The sequence below is a fragment of the Schistocerca americana genome, chromosome 1, assembly GCF_021461395.2.
Source record: "Schistocerca americana isolate TAMUIC-IGC-003095 chromosome 1, iqSchAmer2.1, whole genome shotgun sequence".
Lineage (NCBI taxonomy): Eukaryota > Metazoa > Arthropoda > Insecta > Orthoptera > Acrididae > Schistocerca > Schistocerca americana.
In genome coordinates this window covers 512,186,108-512,200,645 of record NC_060119.1, presented here as the reverse complement: position 1 = coordinate 512,200,645, position 14,538 = coordinate 512,186,108, and the positions used below count along the sequence as shown (strand labels likewise).

Genomic DNA, 14,538 nt, shown 5'->3' with positions numbered 1-14,538 from the left:
ATGAACTGAGGCTACAGCGGTTAACTGAAAAGTAATCCAACAAAAACAGGTTAGAGAATTACCTCCCTAGGCCCGACAAGACGCCTCCTGAGACGCGGCAAGGTAGGAGTAGGCAAAATGCAACAGGGAATATCAATATTAATGTGCTAATAGTAAACTGCAGGAGCGACTATAGAAAGGTCCCAGAACTGCTCTCATTAATAAACGGTCATAACGCCCATATAGTACTTGGGACAGAAAGTTGGCTGAAACCAGACGTAAACAGTAATGAAATCCTAAACTCAGATTGGAATGTATACGGCAGACACAGGCTGGACAGTGAAGGGGGAGTCGTGTTTATAGTGATAAAAAGTGCAATAGTATCGAAGGAAATTGACGGAGATCCGAAATGTGAAATAATTTGGGTGAAGGTCACGGTTGCCGGCCGCGGTGGTCTAGCGGTTCTAGGCTGCTACGGTCGCAGGTTCGACTCCTGCCTCGGGCATGGGTGTGTGTGATGTCCTTAGGTTAGTTAGGTTTAAGTAGTTCTAAGTTCTAGGGGACTGATGACCACAGTAGTTAAGTCCCATAGTGCTCAGAGCCATTTGAACCATTTTTTTGAAGGTCACGGTTAAAGCAGGCTCAGACATGGTAATTGGATGTCTCTATAGGCCCCCTGGCTCCGCAGCTGTTGTGGCTGAGCACCTGAAGGATAATTTGGAAAATATTTCGTGTAGATTTCCCCACCATGTTATAGTTCTGGGTGGAGATTTTAATTTGCCGGATATGGACTGGGAGACTCAAATGTTCATAACAGGTGTCAGGGACAAAGAATCCAGTGAAATTTTTTTAAGTGCTTTATCTGAAACTACCTTGAGCAGTTAAACAGAGAACCGACTCTTGGCGATAACATATTAGACCTTCTGGTGACAAACAGACCCGAACTATTTGAAACAGTTAACGCAGAACAGGGAATCAGCGATCATAAAGCGGTAACTGCATCGATGACTTCAGCCGTAAATAGAAATATTCAAAAAGGTAGGAAGGTTTTTCTGTTTAGCAAAAGTGACAAAAAGCAGATTACAGAGTACCTGACGGCTCAACACAAGAGTTTTGTCTCAAAGATAGTGTTGAGGATCAGTGGACAAAGTTCAAAACCATCGTACAATATGCATTAGATGAGTATGTGCCAAGCAAGATCGTAAGAGATGGAAAAGAGCCACCGTGGTACAACAACCGAGTTAGAAAACTGCTGCTGAAGCAAAGGGAACTTCACAGCAAACATAAACATAGCCAAAGCCTTGCAGACAAACAAAAATTACGCGAAGCGAAATGTAGTGTTAGGAGCGCTATGCGAGAGGCGTTCAATGAATTCGAAAGTAAAGTTCTATGTACTGACCTGGCAGAAAATCCTAAGAAATTTTGGTCTTATGTCAAAGCGGTAGGTGGATCAAAACAAAATGTCCAGACACTCTGTGACCAAAATGGTACTGAAACAGAGGATGACAGACTAAAGACCGAAATACTAAATGTCTTTTTCCAATGCTGTTTCACAGAGGAAGACTGCACCGTAGTTCCTTCTCTAGATTGTCGCACAGATGACAAAATGGTAGCCATCGAAATAGACGACAGAGGGATAGAGAAACAATTAAAATCGCTCAAAAGAAGAAAGGCCGCTGGACCTGATGGGATACCAGTTCGATTTTACACAGAGTACGCGAAGGAACTTGCTCCCCTTCTTGCAGCGGTGTACCATAGGTCTATAGAAGAGCGTAGCGTTCCAAAGGACTGGAAAAGGGCAAAGGTCAACCCAGTTTTCAAGAAGGGACGTCGAACGGATGTGCAGAACTGTAGACCTATGTCTCTAACGTCGATCAGTTGTAGAATTTTGGAACACGTATTATGTTCGAGTATTATGACTTTTCTGGAGACTAGAAATCTACTCTGTAGGAACCAGCATGGGTTTCGAAAAAGACGGTCGTGTGAAACCCAGCTCGCGCTATTCGTCCACGAGACTCACAGGGCCATAGACACGGGTTCCCAGGTAGATGCCGTGTTTCTTGACTTCCGCAAGGCGTTCGATACAGTTCCACACAGTCGTTTAATGAACAAAGTAAGAGCATATGGACTATCAGACCAATTGTGTGATTGGATTGAAGAGTTCCTAGATAACAGAACGCAGCATGTAATTCTCAATGGAGAGAAGTCTTCCGAAGTAAGAGTGATTTGAGTTGTGCCGCAGGGGAGTGTCATATGACCATTGCTATTCACAATATACAAAATGACCTTGTGGATGACATCGGAAGTTCACTGAGCCTTTTTGCAGATAATGCTGTGGTGTATCGAGAGGTTGTAACAATGGAAAATTGTACTGAAATGCAGGAGGATCTGCAGTGAATTGACGCATGGTGCAGGAAATGGCAATTGAATCTCAATGTAGACAAGTGTAATCTCAATGTAGACAAGTGTAATGTGCTGCGAATACATAGAAAGATAGATCCCTCATCATTTAGCTACAAAATAGCAGGTCAGCAACTGGAAACAGTGAATTCCATAAATTATCTGGGAGTACGCATTAGGAGTGATTTAAAATGGAATGATCATATAACGTGATCGCCGGTAAAGCAGATGCCAGACTGAGATTCATTGGAAGAATCCTAAGGAAATGCAATCCGAAAACAAAGGAAGTAGGTTACAGTACGCTTGTTCGCCCACTGCTTGAATACTGCTCAGCAGTGTGGGATCCGTACCAGATAGGGTTGATAGAAGAGATAGAGAAGATCCAACGGAGAGCAGCGCGCTTCGTTACAGGATCATTTAGTAATCGCGAAAGCGTTACGGATATGATAGATAAACTCCAGTGGAAGACTGCAGGAGAGACGCTCAGTAGCTCGGTACGGGCTTTTGTTAAAGTTTCGAGAACATACCTTCACCGAAGAGTCAAGCAGTATATTGCTCCCTCCTACGTATATCTCGCGAAGAGACCATGAGGATAAAATCAGAGAGATTAGAGCCCACACAGAAGCATACCGACAATCCTTCTTTCCTCGAACAATAAGAGACTGTAATAGAAGGGAGAACCGATAGAGGTACTCAGGGTACCCTCCGCTGCACACCGTCAGGTGGCTTGCGGAGTATGGATGTAGATGTAGATGTAGCTGTAGATCCTGAGTTGGCAGAACAAAAAGTAGAAGAAGAAGTAAAACTCAGCATCACGCTCAAACCCTGTAACACGATTCTGGCTTTGTGACACAGATCGTTATCCTGCTGGAAGATACCATCACCATCGGGGAAGATACCAAGCATGAAGGCAAGCAGGTGGTCCACAGTAATGTTCATGTAGTTCTCTGTTCTCATGGTGCCTTTTATTACTATCACAGGTCGCATGGAAGCCCAGGTTAACGTCCCCCATAGAATAATACTGGCCCTATTGGCCTGCGTCCGTACCGCAGTGCATGTTTTGAACATCCATTCGCATGCGTGACTGCATATCTGGACCTGCTGTAGCAAGAAACGTGATTCATCCGACCGAGCCACACGTTCGTATTGATCCACGTTCCAGTCTCGATGAACACGTGCCCTCTACAATCATAATTGATAATGTCACTATGAGAACACGTAGGGACCGTTTGCTGCAGATCCCCATGTTCAACAACGTACACTGAACGGTGTGTTCCGAAACATGTGGTTGTACCAGCATTGTAACGTGTTGCCATAACTCACACAGTCAGCCGCCTATCGTGCCTCCGAACTCCAAGTTCCGCGACGAGACGAGGACGTCCCACACCTTGTCTACTCGTGGTTTCACCGACCTCAAACGACCCTCCATAGATGGTTACAATGGTAGCACGTGAACAGCCTACTAGTTCCGCTGTTTCCGAGATGCTCGTTCCAAGGCGCTGGACCATAACGATCTGCACAAGCGACCTTTGATAAAAGTGCTTAGTGGATTTCCCCGTCTTCATTCCTTATCGTCGGTAGAATGATTCCCTATGTATCTCTGCTCCGGTTATACACTTTTGTTTCCGCGTCACGTGCCCGCGACAACAACAAGCAGCTTTGAATTTAGCGGTGGGCAGAGGTCATAATTTGTCGGCTCATCAGTGTACACTGAGGTGACAAAAGTCATAGGATACCTCCTAATATAGTATCAGATTTACTCTCGCCCGGCGTAATGCAGCAACTCAACGTGGAATGGAGTCAACAAACAGTTGAAGTCCTCTACAGAAATGATGAGCCATGCTGCCTCTGTAACTGTACATAATTGCGAAAGTTTTGCAGGTGCAAGATTTTGTGCACGAACTGATATCTCTATTAGGAACCGTAGATGTTCGATGGGATTCGTGTCGGGCGATCTGGGTGGCCAAATCATTCGCTCGATCTCTCCAGAATGTTCTTCAAACCAATCGTGAACAAATGTAGACCGATGACATGGTGAATTGTCATCCATAAAAATTCTGTCGTTGTTGGGGAACATGAAGGTCTGAATGGCTGCGAATGGTCTCCAAGTAGCCGAATATAACTATTTACAGTCAATGATCAGTTCAGTTGGACGAGAGGTCACAGTCCATTGCATGTAAACACAGCTCATACCATTTGGAGCCAGCAGCAGCATGCATAGTGCCTTGTTGAAAACTTGTGTCCATGGCTTTCTGGAGTCTGCACTACACTCGAATCTCACAATCAGCTCTTAACAAGTGAAATCAGGAGTCATCTGACCAGGTTATGGTTTTCCAGTCGTCTAGGGTCCAACCGATATGGTCAAGAGCCCAGGAGATGTGCTGCAGACGATGTCGTGCTATTAGCAAAGGCTCTCTAGTCTGTCGTCTGCTGCCATAGCCCATTAATGCCAATGTAACCGTACTCTCCTAACGGGTATGTTCGTCGTAGGTCACACATTGATTTCAGCGATTACTTCACGTTGTGTTACTTCTCTGTTAGCACTGACAACTCTACGCAAACGCTCCTGCTCTCGCTTGTTAATTGAAGGCCGTCAGCCACTATGGTGTCCGTGGTGAGAGGCAATGCCTGAAATTTGGTGTTCTCGGCACATTCTTGGCACTGTGGATCTCGGAATATTGAATTCCCTAAAGATTTTCGAAATGAAATGTCCCAAGTGTCTAGCTCCAACTATAATTCCGCGTTCAAAGTTTGGTAATTCCCGCTTGCAGCTATAATCACGTCGTACACATTTTCACATGAGTTACCTGAGTACAAATGACATTTCCGTCAATGCACTGCCCTTTTATACCATGTGTACGCGATATTATCACCATGGCCATATCGCTACACCTCAGTGTATGTCTCTCGTCGAGCAAGACAGGGTGCTGTGCACTACAACTTGTTTCTAGTCTCCTGTCCGGAAACCAGTAGTTTTAACTAACTAGCTCTTAAGAACTTTCAAACACTTTCGCCCTCCAGATCGCGGCAAATATATGGATACGTACCTCTCCTTCGGAAGGTGACCGGAACCTTAACACCCGAGGAGCATAAAAGATAGAGTGTCGCCACACAAGGAATATTTGTAGTTTTTATTTTGCTATGCAAACGTGGATTTATTTCGGCGCCGCTTCATATATCTACGTAACGTTTCGTACTGGGGTTTGGATTTTATTCTTCGTCGTTTGCGGAATTGTCTATTTCGGTATTATCTATGTTTCAGGCCTCGCTTTAGACTTAGTCTAAATTACGGTACTGTAGCTAAGTTATTTAAGAGCTGCTGTTTGTGAGTGTGCATTTTTTGACGAGATTATTTGTTGGATTGCTGCATGCACTCTATGATGCTACTCTGTTAAGTATTCAAAATGTCTGTTTGGGGGCAGGCTTATTCCCATCGAGTACTGTGTCTATGCTAGGCAACAAAATATTGGCTGAGATAAAACATCACTTCTCAATACGATAGCGACAAAAAATGTGTTATGTGTGAACAATCCAGACTCATACCGTGGCGGTGTTGAGGAGGAATGTGGGGTTAAATTGCATCAAGTGCTGCAACGAAACTATAATGTAAGCCACCAGAGTGCTTCTTGATAAAAGCATCACAAAATGACGATTGAGAGAGGGACTGACTTTAAAACACAGACGTAATGTAGACAGGTTAACAAACTTTAGCGGCCTAGAAACGCTATGAGTAGCTTTCCTCCGCCTCTTCCATCTCCTCACCACCACCACCACCACCACCACCATCATCAGGATCCGCGGTCATTTGTCATCCACTACTAGATTTAGATCTCCTGCAGTATTCTCTTTAAATTAAAATCGTCAGCATTTCACATACAAGTTTTCCTTTTTTTCTTCTTTTTTTGTCGTCAGTTCATCTTTCACTAGCTTGTTCTCTAGGTCTCTTCTTATCATGAGTAGCCCAATGCACATTCTTCTCAGTCCATCTCCCACTGTTTTATCTCGCTATATACCCAGCCTCCCGGCGTTTGTAATTCTGTGATAACATCAGCTCCTGTATTTTCGCTTATGCATTTCTGTGTTTTCTAGTCACTTTTTGCATCGCGTGTTAGGCAACCCTCAATGTTTGAACTGTCAGTGCTTTTAACGTCCACTCCGGTTAGTCGATACTGGCAGTGTACACTACCTAATCGAATGTATTTGGACATCTGTTAGTGGGATGTAAAATCATACAAATTTGAAGGTTGTAGATTCAACTAAATACCTAAGAATTACAATTGTGAACAACTTAAATTTCAACCGTCAAATAAAAAATACTGTGATGGAGGGTCCTTACCAGATAGGGCTGACGGAGGGCATCGAAAGCTCAAAAGGGATAGCTCGTTTTGTGTTATGGCGAAATAGGGGAGAGAGTATATATAGCTGACACCCACATACATAAGGAGAAATTACCATCGTAATAAGATAAATCAGAATTATAAAGCAAACAATCCTGTCGGAGGAAAATCCGCAACTGAGCATTATTCCAGAGTAACTTCTGGTAGAACCCTAAAGGAAAAATTTAGGTGTTCATTTTTCCCGCGTGCTATTCGAGAGTGGAAGGGTCGAGAAATAGCCTGGAAATGGTTCTATGAAACCTTCCGCGAAACACATTAGTGGGATTTGCAGAGTAGTCATGTATATGCAGGTTTATGTTCACCTCTTTCGACCGTTAAGCAGTTATCGTATTATGTGAGCGAAATGTACACATCTCGGCTGTGATTCGTAAACCTGTAACGCGCCGGATGCAGTTCTTATGACTACTAGGCGTTATTTTTAGTGCGATAAAGGCAATTTTATTAAAAAATATATTTGAATGAATTACATCTCATGCTCCAAGCGACAATGTGATGACACAGTTGCTGAAAGGTTCAAAGAAAACTTGAGTTTGATTTCAAACACGTGCCCGAATCATACGATAATAGTTGGTGGTGACTTTAATTTACCCTCGATATGTTGGCGAAAATACATGTTTAATTCCGAAGGTACGCATAAAATATCATCCGAAATTGTGGTAAACGCATTCTCTGAAAATTATCTCGAGCAGTTACTTCATGAGCCCACGCGAATAGTAAACGGTTGTGAAAACACTCTTGACCTCTTAGCAACAAATAATCCTGAGTTAATAACGAACATCAAAACCGATTCAGGGACTAGTGAACGCAGGGCTGTCGTAGCAAGACTGAATATTGTAATCCCCAAATCCTCGAAAAATAAGCGAAAAATATACCTATTTAAAAAAGCAGATAAAAATTCACTTGAAACCTTCCTGAGAGACAATCTCCACTCATTCCAAATTAATAATGTAAGTGTAGACCAGATGTGGCTTAAATTCAAAGAAATATTATCGGCAGCAATTGAGAGATTTATACTAAATAAATTAACAAACGACGGAGCTGATCCTCCTTGGTACAGAAAACGGGTTAGAACACTGTTGCAGAAACAACGAAACAAACATGCTAAATTTAAACACATGTAAAATCCCCAAGATTGATGATCTTTTACAGAAGATCGAAGTTTAGCGCGGACTTCAAAGCGAGATGCTTATAACAGTTTCCACAACGAAACTTTGTCTCGAAACCTGACAGAAAATCCAAAGCGATTCTAGTCGTATGTGAAGTATGTTAGCGGCAAGAAACAATCAATGCCTTCTCTTCGCCAGAGCAATGGAGATACTATCGAAGACAGTGCTGCCAAAGCAGAGTTACTGAACACAGCCTTCCGAAATGCCTTCACAAAAGAAGACGAAGTAAATATTCCAGAATTCGAATCGAGAACAGCTGCTAACATGAGACGTAGAAGTAAATATCCTCGGAGTAGTGAAGCAACTTAAATCACTTAATAAAAGCAAGTCTTCTTGTCCAGACTGTGTACCAATTAGGTTCCTTTCGGAGTATACTGATGCATTAGCTCCATACTTAACAATTATACACTACCGTTCGCTCGACGAAAGATCCGTACGCAAACACTGGAAAGTTGCACAGGTCACATCAGTATTCAAGAAAGGTAGTAGGAGTAATCCAGTAAATTACAGGCCCATATCGTTAACGTTGATATGCAGCAGGATTTTAGAACGTATATTGTGTTCGAGCGTAATGAATTACCTCGAAGGAAACGGTCTATTGACACACAGTCAACATGGGTTTAGAAAACAATGTTCCTGTGAAACACAACTAGCTCTTTATTCACATGAAGTGCTGAGTGCTATTGACAAGGGATTTCAGATCGATTACGTATTTCTGGATTTCCGGAAGGCTTTGGCACTGTACCACACAAAAGGCTCGTAGCGAAATTGCGTGCTTATGGAATATCGTCTCAGTTATGTGACTGGATCCGTGATTTCCTGTCAGAGAAGTCAATTTTGTTGTAATTGACGGAAAGTCATCGAGGAAAACATAAGTGATTTATGGCGTTCCCCAAGGTAGTGTTATAGGCCCTTTGCTGTTCTTTATCTATATAAACGATTTGGGAGACAATTTGAGCAGCCGTCTTCGGTTGTTTGTAGAAGACGCTGTCGTTTATCGACTTAATAAAGTCATCAGAAGATCAAAAGAAACTGCAAAACGATTTAGAAGAAATATCGGAATGGTGCGAAAAGTGGCAGTTGACCTTAAATAACGAAAAGTGTGAGGTTATCCACATGAGTGCTAAAAGGAACGCGTTAAACTTCGGTTACACGATGAATCAGTTTAATCTAAAAGCCGTGAATTCAACTAAATACTTAGGTATTACAATTACGAACAATTTAAATTGGAAGGGATACTTAGAATATGTTGTGGGGAAGGCTAACCAAAGACTGCGTTTCATTGGCAGGACACTTAGAAAATGTAACAGACTTACTAAGGAGACTGCCTACACTACTCTTACCCGTCCTCTTTTAGAATACTGTTGCGCGGTGTGGGATCCTTACCAGATAGGACTGACTGAGTACATCGAAAAAGTTCAAAGAAAGGCAGCACGGTTTGTATTATCGCGATACATGGGAGAGAGTGTCACAGAAACGATACAGGATTTGGGATGGGCATCATTAAAAGAATGGCGTTTTTCGTTGCGACGGAATCTTCTCACGAAATTCCAATCACCAACTTTCTCCTCCGAATGCGAAAATATTTCGTTGACACCGACTTAGATAGGAAGGAACGCTCACAAAGATAAAATAAGGGAAATCAGAGCTCGTACGGAAAGATATAGGTGTTCATTCTTTCCGCGCGCTACACAAGATTGGAATAATAGAGAATTGTGAAGGTGGTTCGATGAACCCTCTGCCAGGCACTTAAATGTGATTTGCAGAGTATCCATGTAGACGTAGATGTAGATGTAAAATTTCACCTTACAAAGCGGGCTGAGTCAGCGAAAAATTCGTGTCAGCACAAGAACAGCGAGAATGCAGTAGAAAAAGAAAGTAAATAAGTCATCCACTTGACAGTGAATGGGCGCCAGCGGAATGTTGTGCGCCGTATGTAGAGCGCGACGGCCTCTGACCTGGAAGAGCGTCTCGTCGTCCCAGTGGGGGTTGACCTGGGCCAGTCCGTTGGCGAGGCGGTTGTGCTCTCGCGCCATCAGCGTGTGCATACACGCCAGCACCAGCTGCTCGTTCACTCGAATCTCACCTGCAACCAAGGCGCATTGTTGCTTTCTAAACAAAAATGCAATCAAAGATTTCACATCCAAATTTTAGTTATTTACTGATCTGCTTTATTAGAGTTCGTTGCGTAATAAATTTTGCGGAACATATAACTAAAAAACTATGGCTTTGTTTCTTTCGTAAACATGTAAAACAGAATTTTTGTAACAAACGCAAATATGATGTTCCAATACCAATAGCAATCGTATACTCTCCACTCACAAATTTGTAACATCTCTAGCTGCTAATATACTGTTTTCTAACAGTGTTGATTCTTCAAGTAGCCTATAAACTTTATGGGCTTATTTCATCATTTTATATGGTCTGCGGTGGTAGAATTAATAGCACACTCAATCTGTGTAGCAACAGAGCAAATGGTGAGCAAGAGATCGTATTCGCACTACAAAAAGTGTCTGGCAATTTACTGACGGTAAGACATTCTGTCAGCCATACTGAATCCCTTATCTACTCAATCCCCTATCAATGGAAAATTGAGGTTGGAAAAATGGAGATCCCTAATCCAACAACATTGGTTGACTTACAAGTGACAGAGGTGTTTGATCCTTTTTAAGAATATTATCACGTAGAGGTCTGATAACTTATTACACTTTCAAAAATTTATAAGAAAGTAGTATACTCCAGGGCTGTTTTCGACAGCTATTCACATATCAACTGTCATCTTAAAAATAATTATGTTCTTTAATTATACTGATGAAATACATTAAATAATACAAGTAATTTTATAATTACCTACTGCCACCTCTACAAAACAGATAATTAAAGTCTATTTATCAATCATTAATATTAAAAATTGAGAAACGCAGTACATTAGATAAAGATGATAAACGATATCATGTCAATTTCAGCAGTAAGAGATGTGAACAGACTTCAAGAAAGATAAAATCATTTTTTTGTGCAGTGGCACAATGTTATTTAATTAGTTTCATGTGCCATGGATCATTTGCGCATTTAATCGTAATAATGTGGAACGAGTCATTTTGCATTCATATTTCACATGATTGAGTAAATATGGTTACATGCTGACCATTTTCAAAATTTTTTATTGCAGTTGTGAATTATTAATCACTTTTACATCTTACATAAATAGAACTTTTCCTACGGGAGGTACGAAGGTGACAAGGTGAAACCACTTCAGTTTGTGTTCAAATTTAAATTTGCTATCTGTCAGACATTCTACGTCTCTGGATAAGTGATCAAAAATTTTGGTGACAGCGCTGTGCAACCCTTTTTGTGCTACAAACTACCTTAGTGTGGAACAATGAATATTATTTTTCTTCTGGTATTGTTATAATGTATATCACTGCTACTCTTGAACTGTGGAGGTTAATTGCAACAGTCTAAATGCTTAGCTCCTTAAACAGAGGTCTACAAGATGATCATGGGTGGGCACCACATGTTGCTCTTACAGCAGGTTTTTGAGTAACGAATACTTTCTTTCTTAAAGATGATTTATCCCAGATCATGATTCCATGTTATATTACTGAATGCAAATTCGCGAAATATGTGAGCTTAATAATTTGTTGCTCCCCAAGATGTGCAATGATTGAAGTGGAAATGAGGACCATTTCCACAAACTCAACTACACAAAATTTGGATAAAAAAATAAGTTTTACTTATAAATGGGACGAACCTATTGCAGTACACGGATTTTATGAAAGTCTCCTGTTTGCCTGTTTAATGTTACATTTATAACTGTGAAATTTTTGTAATCTCAAACAATCGAAACAACATACTTTTCCTCTCTGATCATTGTCGAAGTGAAGAAAACTAATACAGCTTCAAAGACATTGATCAATCAGCTGTAACAAAAACCATGTGAAAGCAAAAAACCTGACAATGTAAAGAAACTAAAGGGATGTTTTGTTACATCATCAGTAGATGACAGAGTTCTATGGGAAGGCCCTAGAGCGTTGCGATGAACATGACAATGAAAATAATGAACCAATTTGTTAAATTAGTATTTATTCAGCAGGTTAAAATAAGCTTCAACATTAATGCTACAAAATAATGAGTCTTTAGATGTTCAGTTTTAGGAAAAATTAATGGTTTTTACCTATTTTTATATTTGTAACTGAAAGCTCATAGAAATGTTTCTCCATCATTGTATTATACATCTAGAGTTTATTTGTGAAATATAATTGTGTAAGATATCATCAATGTATGGGTATACTGTTCAAGTAATTCAATAAAATATTTCCTGGAAATTGTTTTTTTTTGTAGTTGTTGACATTTGTGAGAACAGTCCTTGAATGGAACTGAACTGAGTTCATTTGAGTGTTCTAAAATGTAGTTTTCTCCAGTTTCAATTCTCGTCAATATGGACACCAAAAACTTTCGAAGTTTCTGCTCTAGTTATGATTTCCTCATCATGTGTTACTTTTTTTTATAATTTCTTCTGTTGCCGTAAGTACGTTTGGATTGATTGCAGTACTATTGTCATCAGCAAAAAGAAATAATTATGCTTGTTGTTTATTAGTGGACGGTCGTCTACGTACACGAGAAACAACAGTGGACCTAAGATTGTGTCTTGTCGAATCCCATTAGTGATTTTTCCCCAGTCATAAAAATCTCTCCTTACATTTGTTGAATTTTTAAATAGAACTTTCTGCATTCTTTTCGCAAGGTATGACATAATCCACTGCTAGGCTGTGCCATCAGTTGCATAAATTGTCACTTTATCTGGGAGAATCTACATCTGCATTCCACAAGCCAGCTTACGGCGTGTGGCAGAGGGTATTTTGTGTACCACTGTAACTTCTCTCCCCTTTGCCTGTTCCAGTCGCAAATGGCTCGTGGGAAGAAAAATTGTTGGCAAGCTTCTGTGTGATTTCTAATTACTATGATTTTACATTCATAGACTTTTCGCGAGATATGTGTGAGAAACGCTTTACATTGTTTGACTTTTCTACGAAGGTACGCTCTCGGAATTTGAATGAGTAAACCACACCCTGATGCAGAACACCTCGCTCGCAGTCTTGGCCACTGGAGTTGGCTGGTATCTCCGATGATGCTTTCGCGTTTGCTAAATGAAGCTGTAACGAAACGCTGTGCTCTTCTTTGGATTGTCTCTATTTCCGTCAGTCTTATCAAGTGTGGACCCCAGACTGACTAGCAATATTCAACACGGGTTTTGTAAGCTACTTTCTTTGTAGATGGATTACACTTCGTGAGGGCTCTTCCAGTCAATTCCAGCCCGGCATACCTTATCTACGATTAATTTAATGTGGTCGTTTCACTTTAAATCGGTCAGTACCATATTCCTTGATACTTAAGACCGTGACTGCTTATAGCGATTGTTCTGCATTCGTGTAATCTTACAAGAATGGGCCTTTCTGCCTGTTTATGCGCAATACGTTAGATCTGTATATGCCGAGAGTCAACTGCCAATCCCTGCTCTAAACCTCTATCCTCTGCAGGTTTTGCTATATTTCGCTATAATTTTATAGAGACGGCGGGACGGAGCTGTATCGAACACCTTCCGGAAATCAAGAAACACGGGAGCAACCTGGGCGCCGGTATTTACTACTTTATGTGACTTACACAGCCACATGCCTTAGACAGATTGCAGAAAATACTAACCAGTGCTAATTGTCATTTAATACATGTAAATCTTGGTGAATGCATGGATGAAAAAATGGAAATGAGCGTTTGGCGTCATTGGGCGGGAGGCCCCTTGCGTGGCAGGTCCGGCCGCCTTGGTGCAGGTCTTATCACATTCGACGCCACATTGGGCGACCTGCGCGCCGGATGGGGGTGAAATGATGATGAAGACAACACAACACCCAGTACCTGAGCGGAGAAAATCTCCGACCCAGCCGGGAATCGAACCCGGGTTCCTTAGGACGGCAGTCTATCACGCTGACCATTCAACTGTGGGGGCGGACAATTGATGGATATATCCCATTCTCGATTGAGAAAATCCAAACTAATTTACTAAAGATATCATTGTTACTAAGGTAAAATATTACACTAGATTACATCACCTTGCAAACAAAATTTGGAAAATTATGTCGGTAGTGAAATGGGTCGATTGTTAGCGGCATCGCTCCTGTCACCTTTCTTATAGAGGGATTTAACAACAGAATATTTCAATCTCGCTTGACAAATGCACTACATATTTCAGAAAAGAGAGCATTTTTATTGTGTGAATATTATTTAAAGAACTCAGTCGGAATCAGGGACACTGTGATGTGATAAAATTATGATTTCGCTCAATATTTATGAAACTAGAAAGCGCTTCCTAAGTATTCAAAATTTGGCCAAATTGTACACGGACTATCTGGGCAAACTTTTAGATGACTTTCTTATAGTTCTGGATTTTTCAAGACTGCATTTAAATATGCTTGGAAAATTCACGGCTCCATAATTCGCATTAATCTTTTATGACGTGATAACCTAGACCCTCCTGGGCTCCTTCTGTGGTAATGAGCGGTGTTGCACATGCAGGTGATGAATGGGTTGGAGAAAATCTTTAA

General features: G+C 41.2%; 1 protein-coding gene across 1 annotated transcript in view; it reads right to left on the bottom strand.

The window, feature by feature from the left end:
• LOC124624402 (peroxidase-like) overlaps positions 1-14,538 on the bottom strand; it is a 299,356-nt gene that overhangs the window by 53,839 nt on the left and 230,979 nt on the right. The window contains exon 10 of the mRNA XM_047149105.1: positions 9,901-10,028. Within this exon, the coding sequence (XP_047005061.1) occupies positions 9,901-10,028 (128 nt within the window). The remainder of the gene's footprint in view (positions 1-9,900; positions 10,029-14,538) is intronic.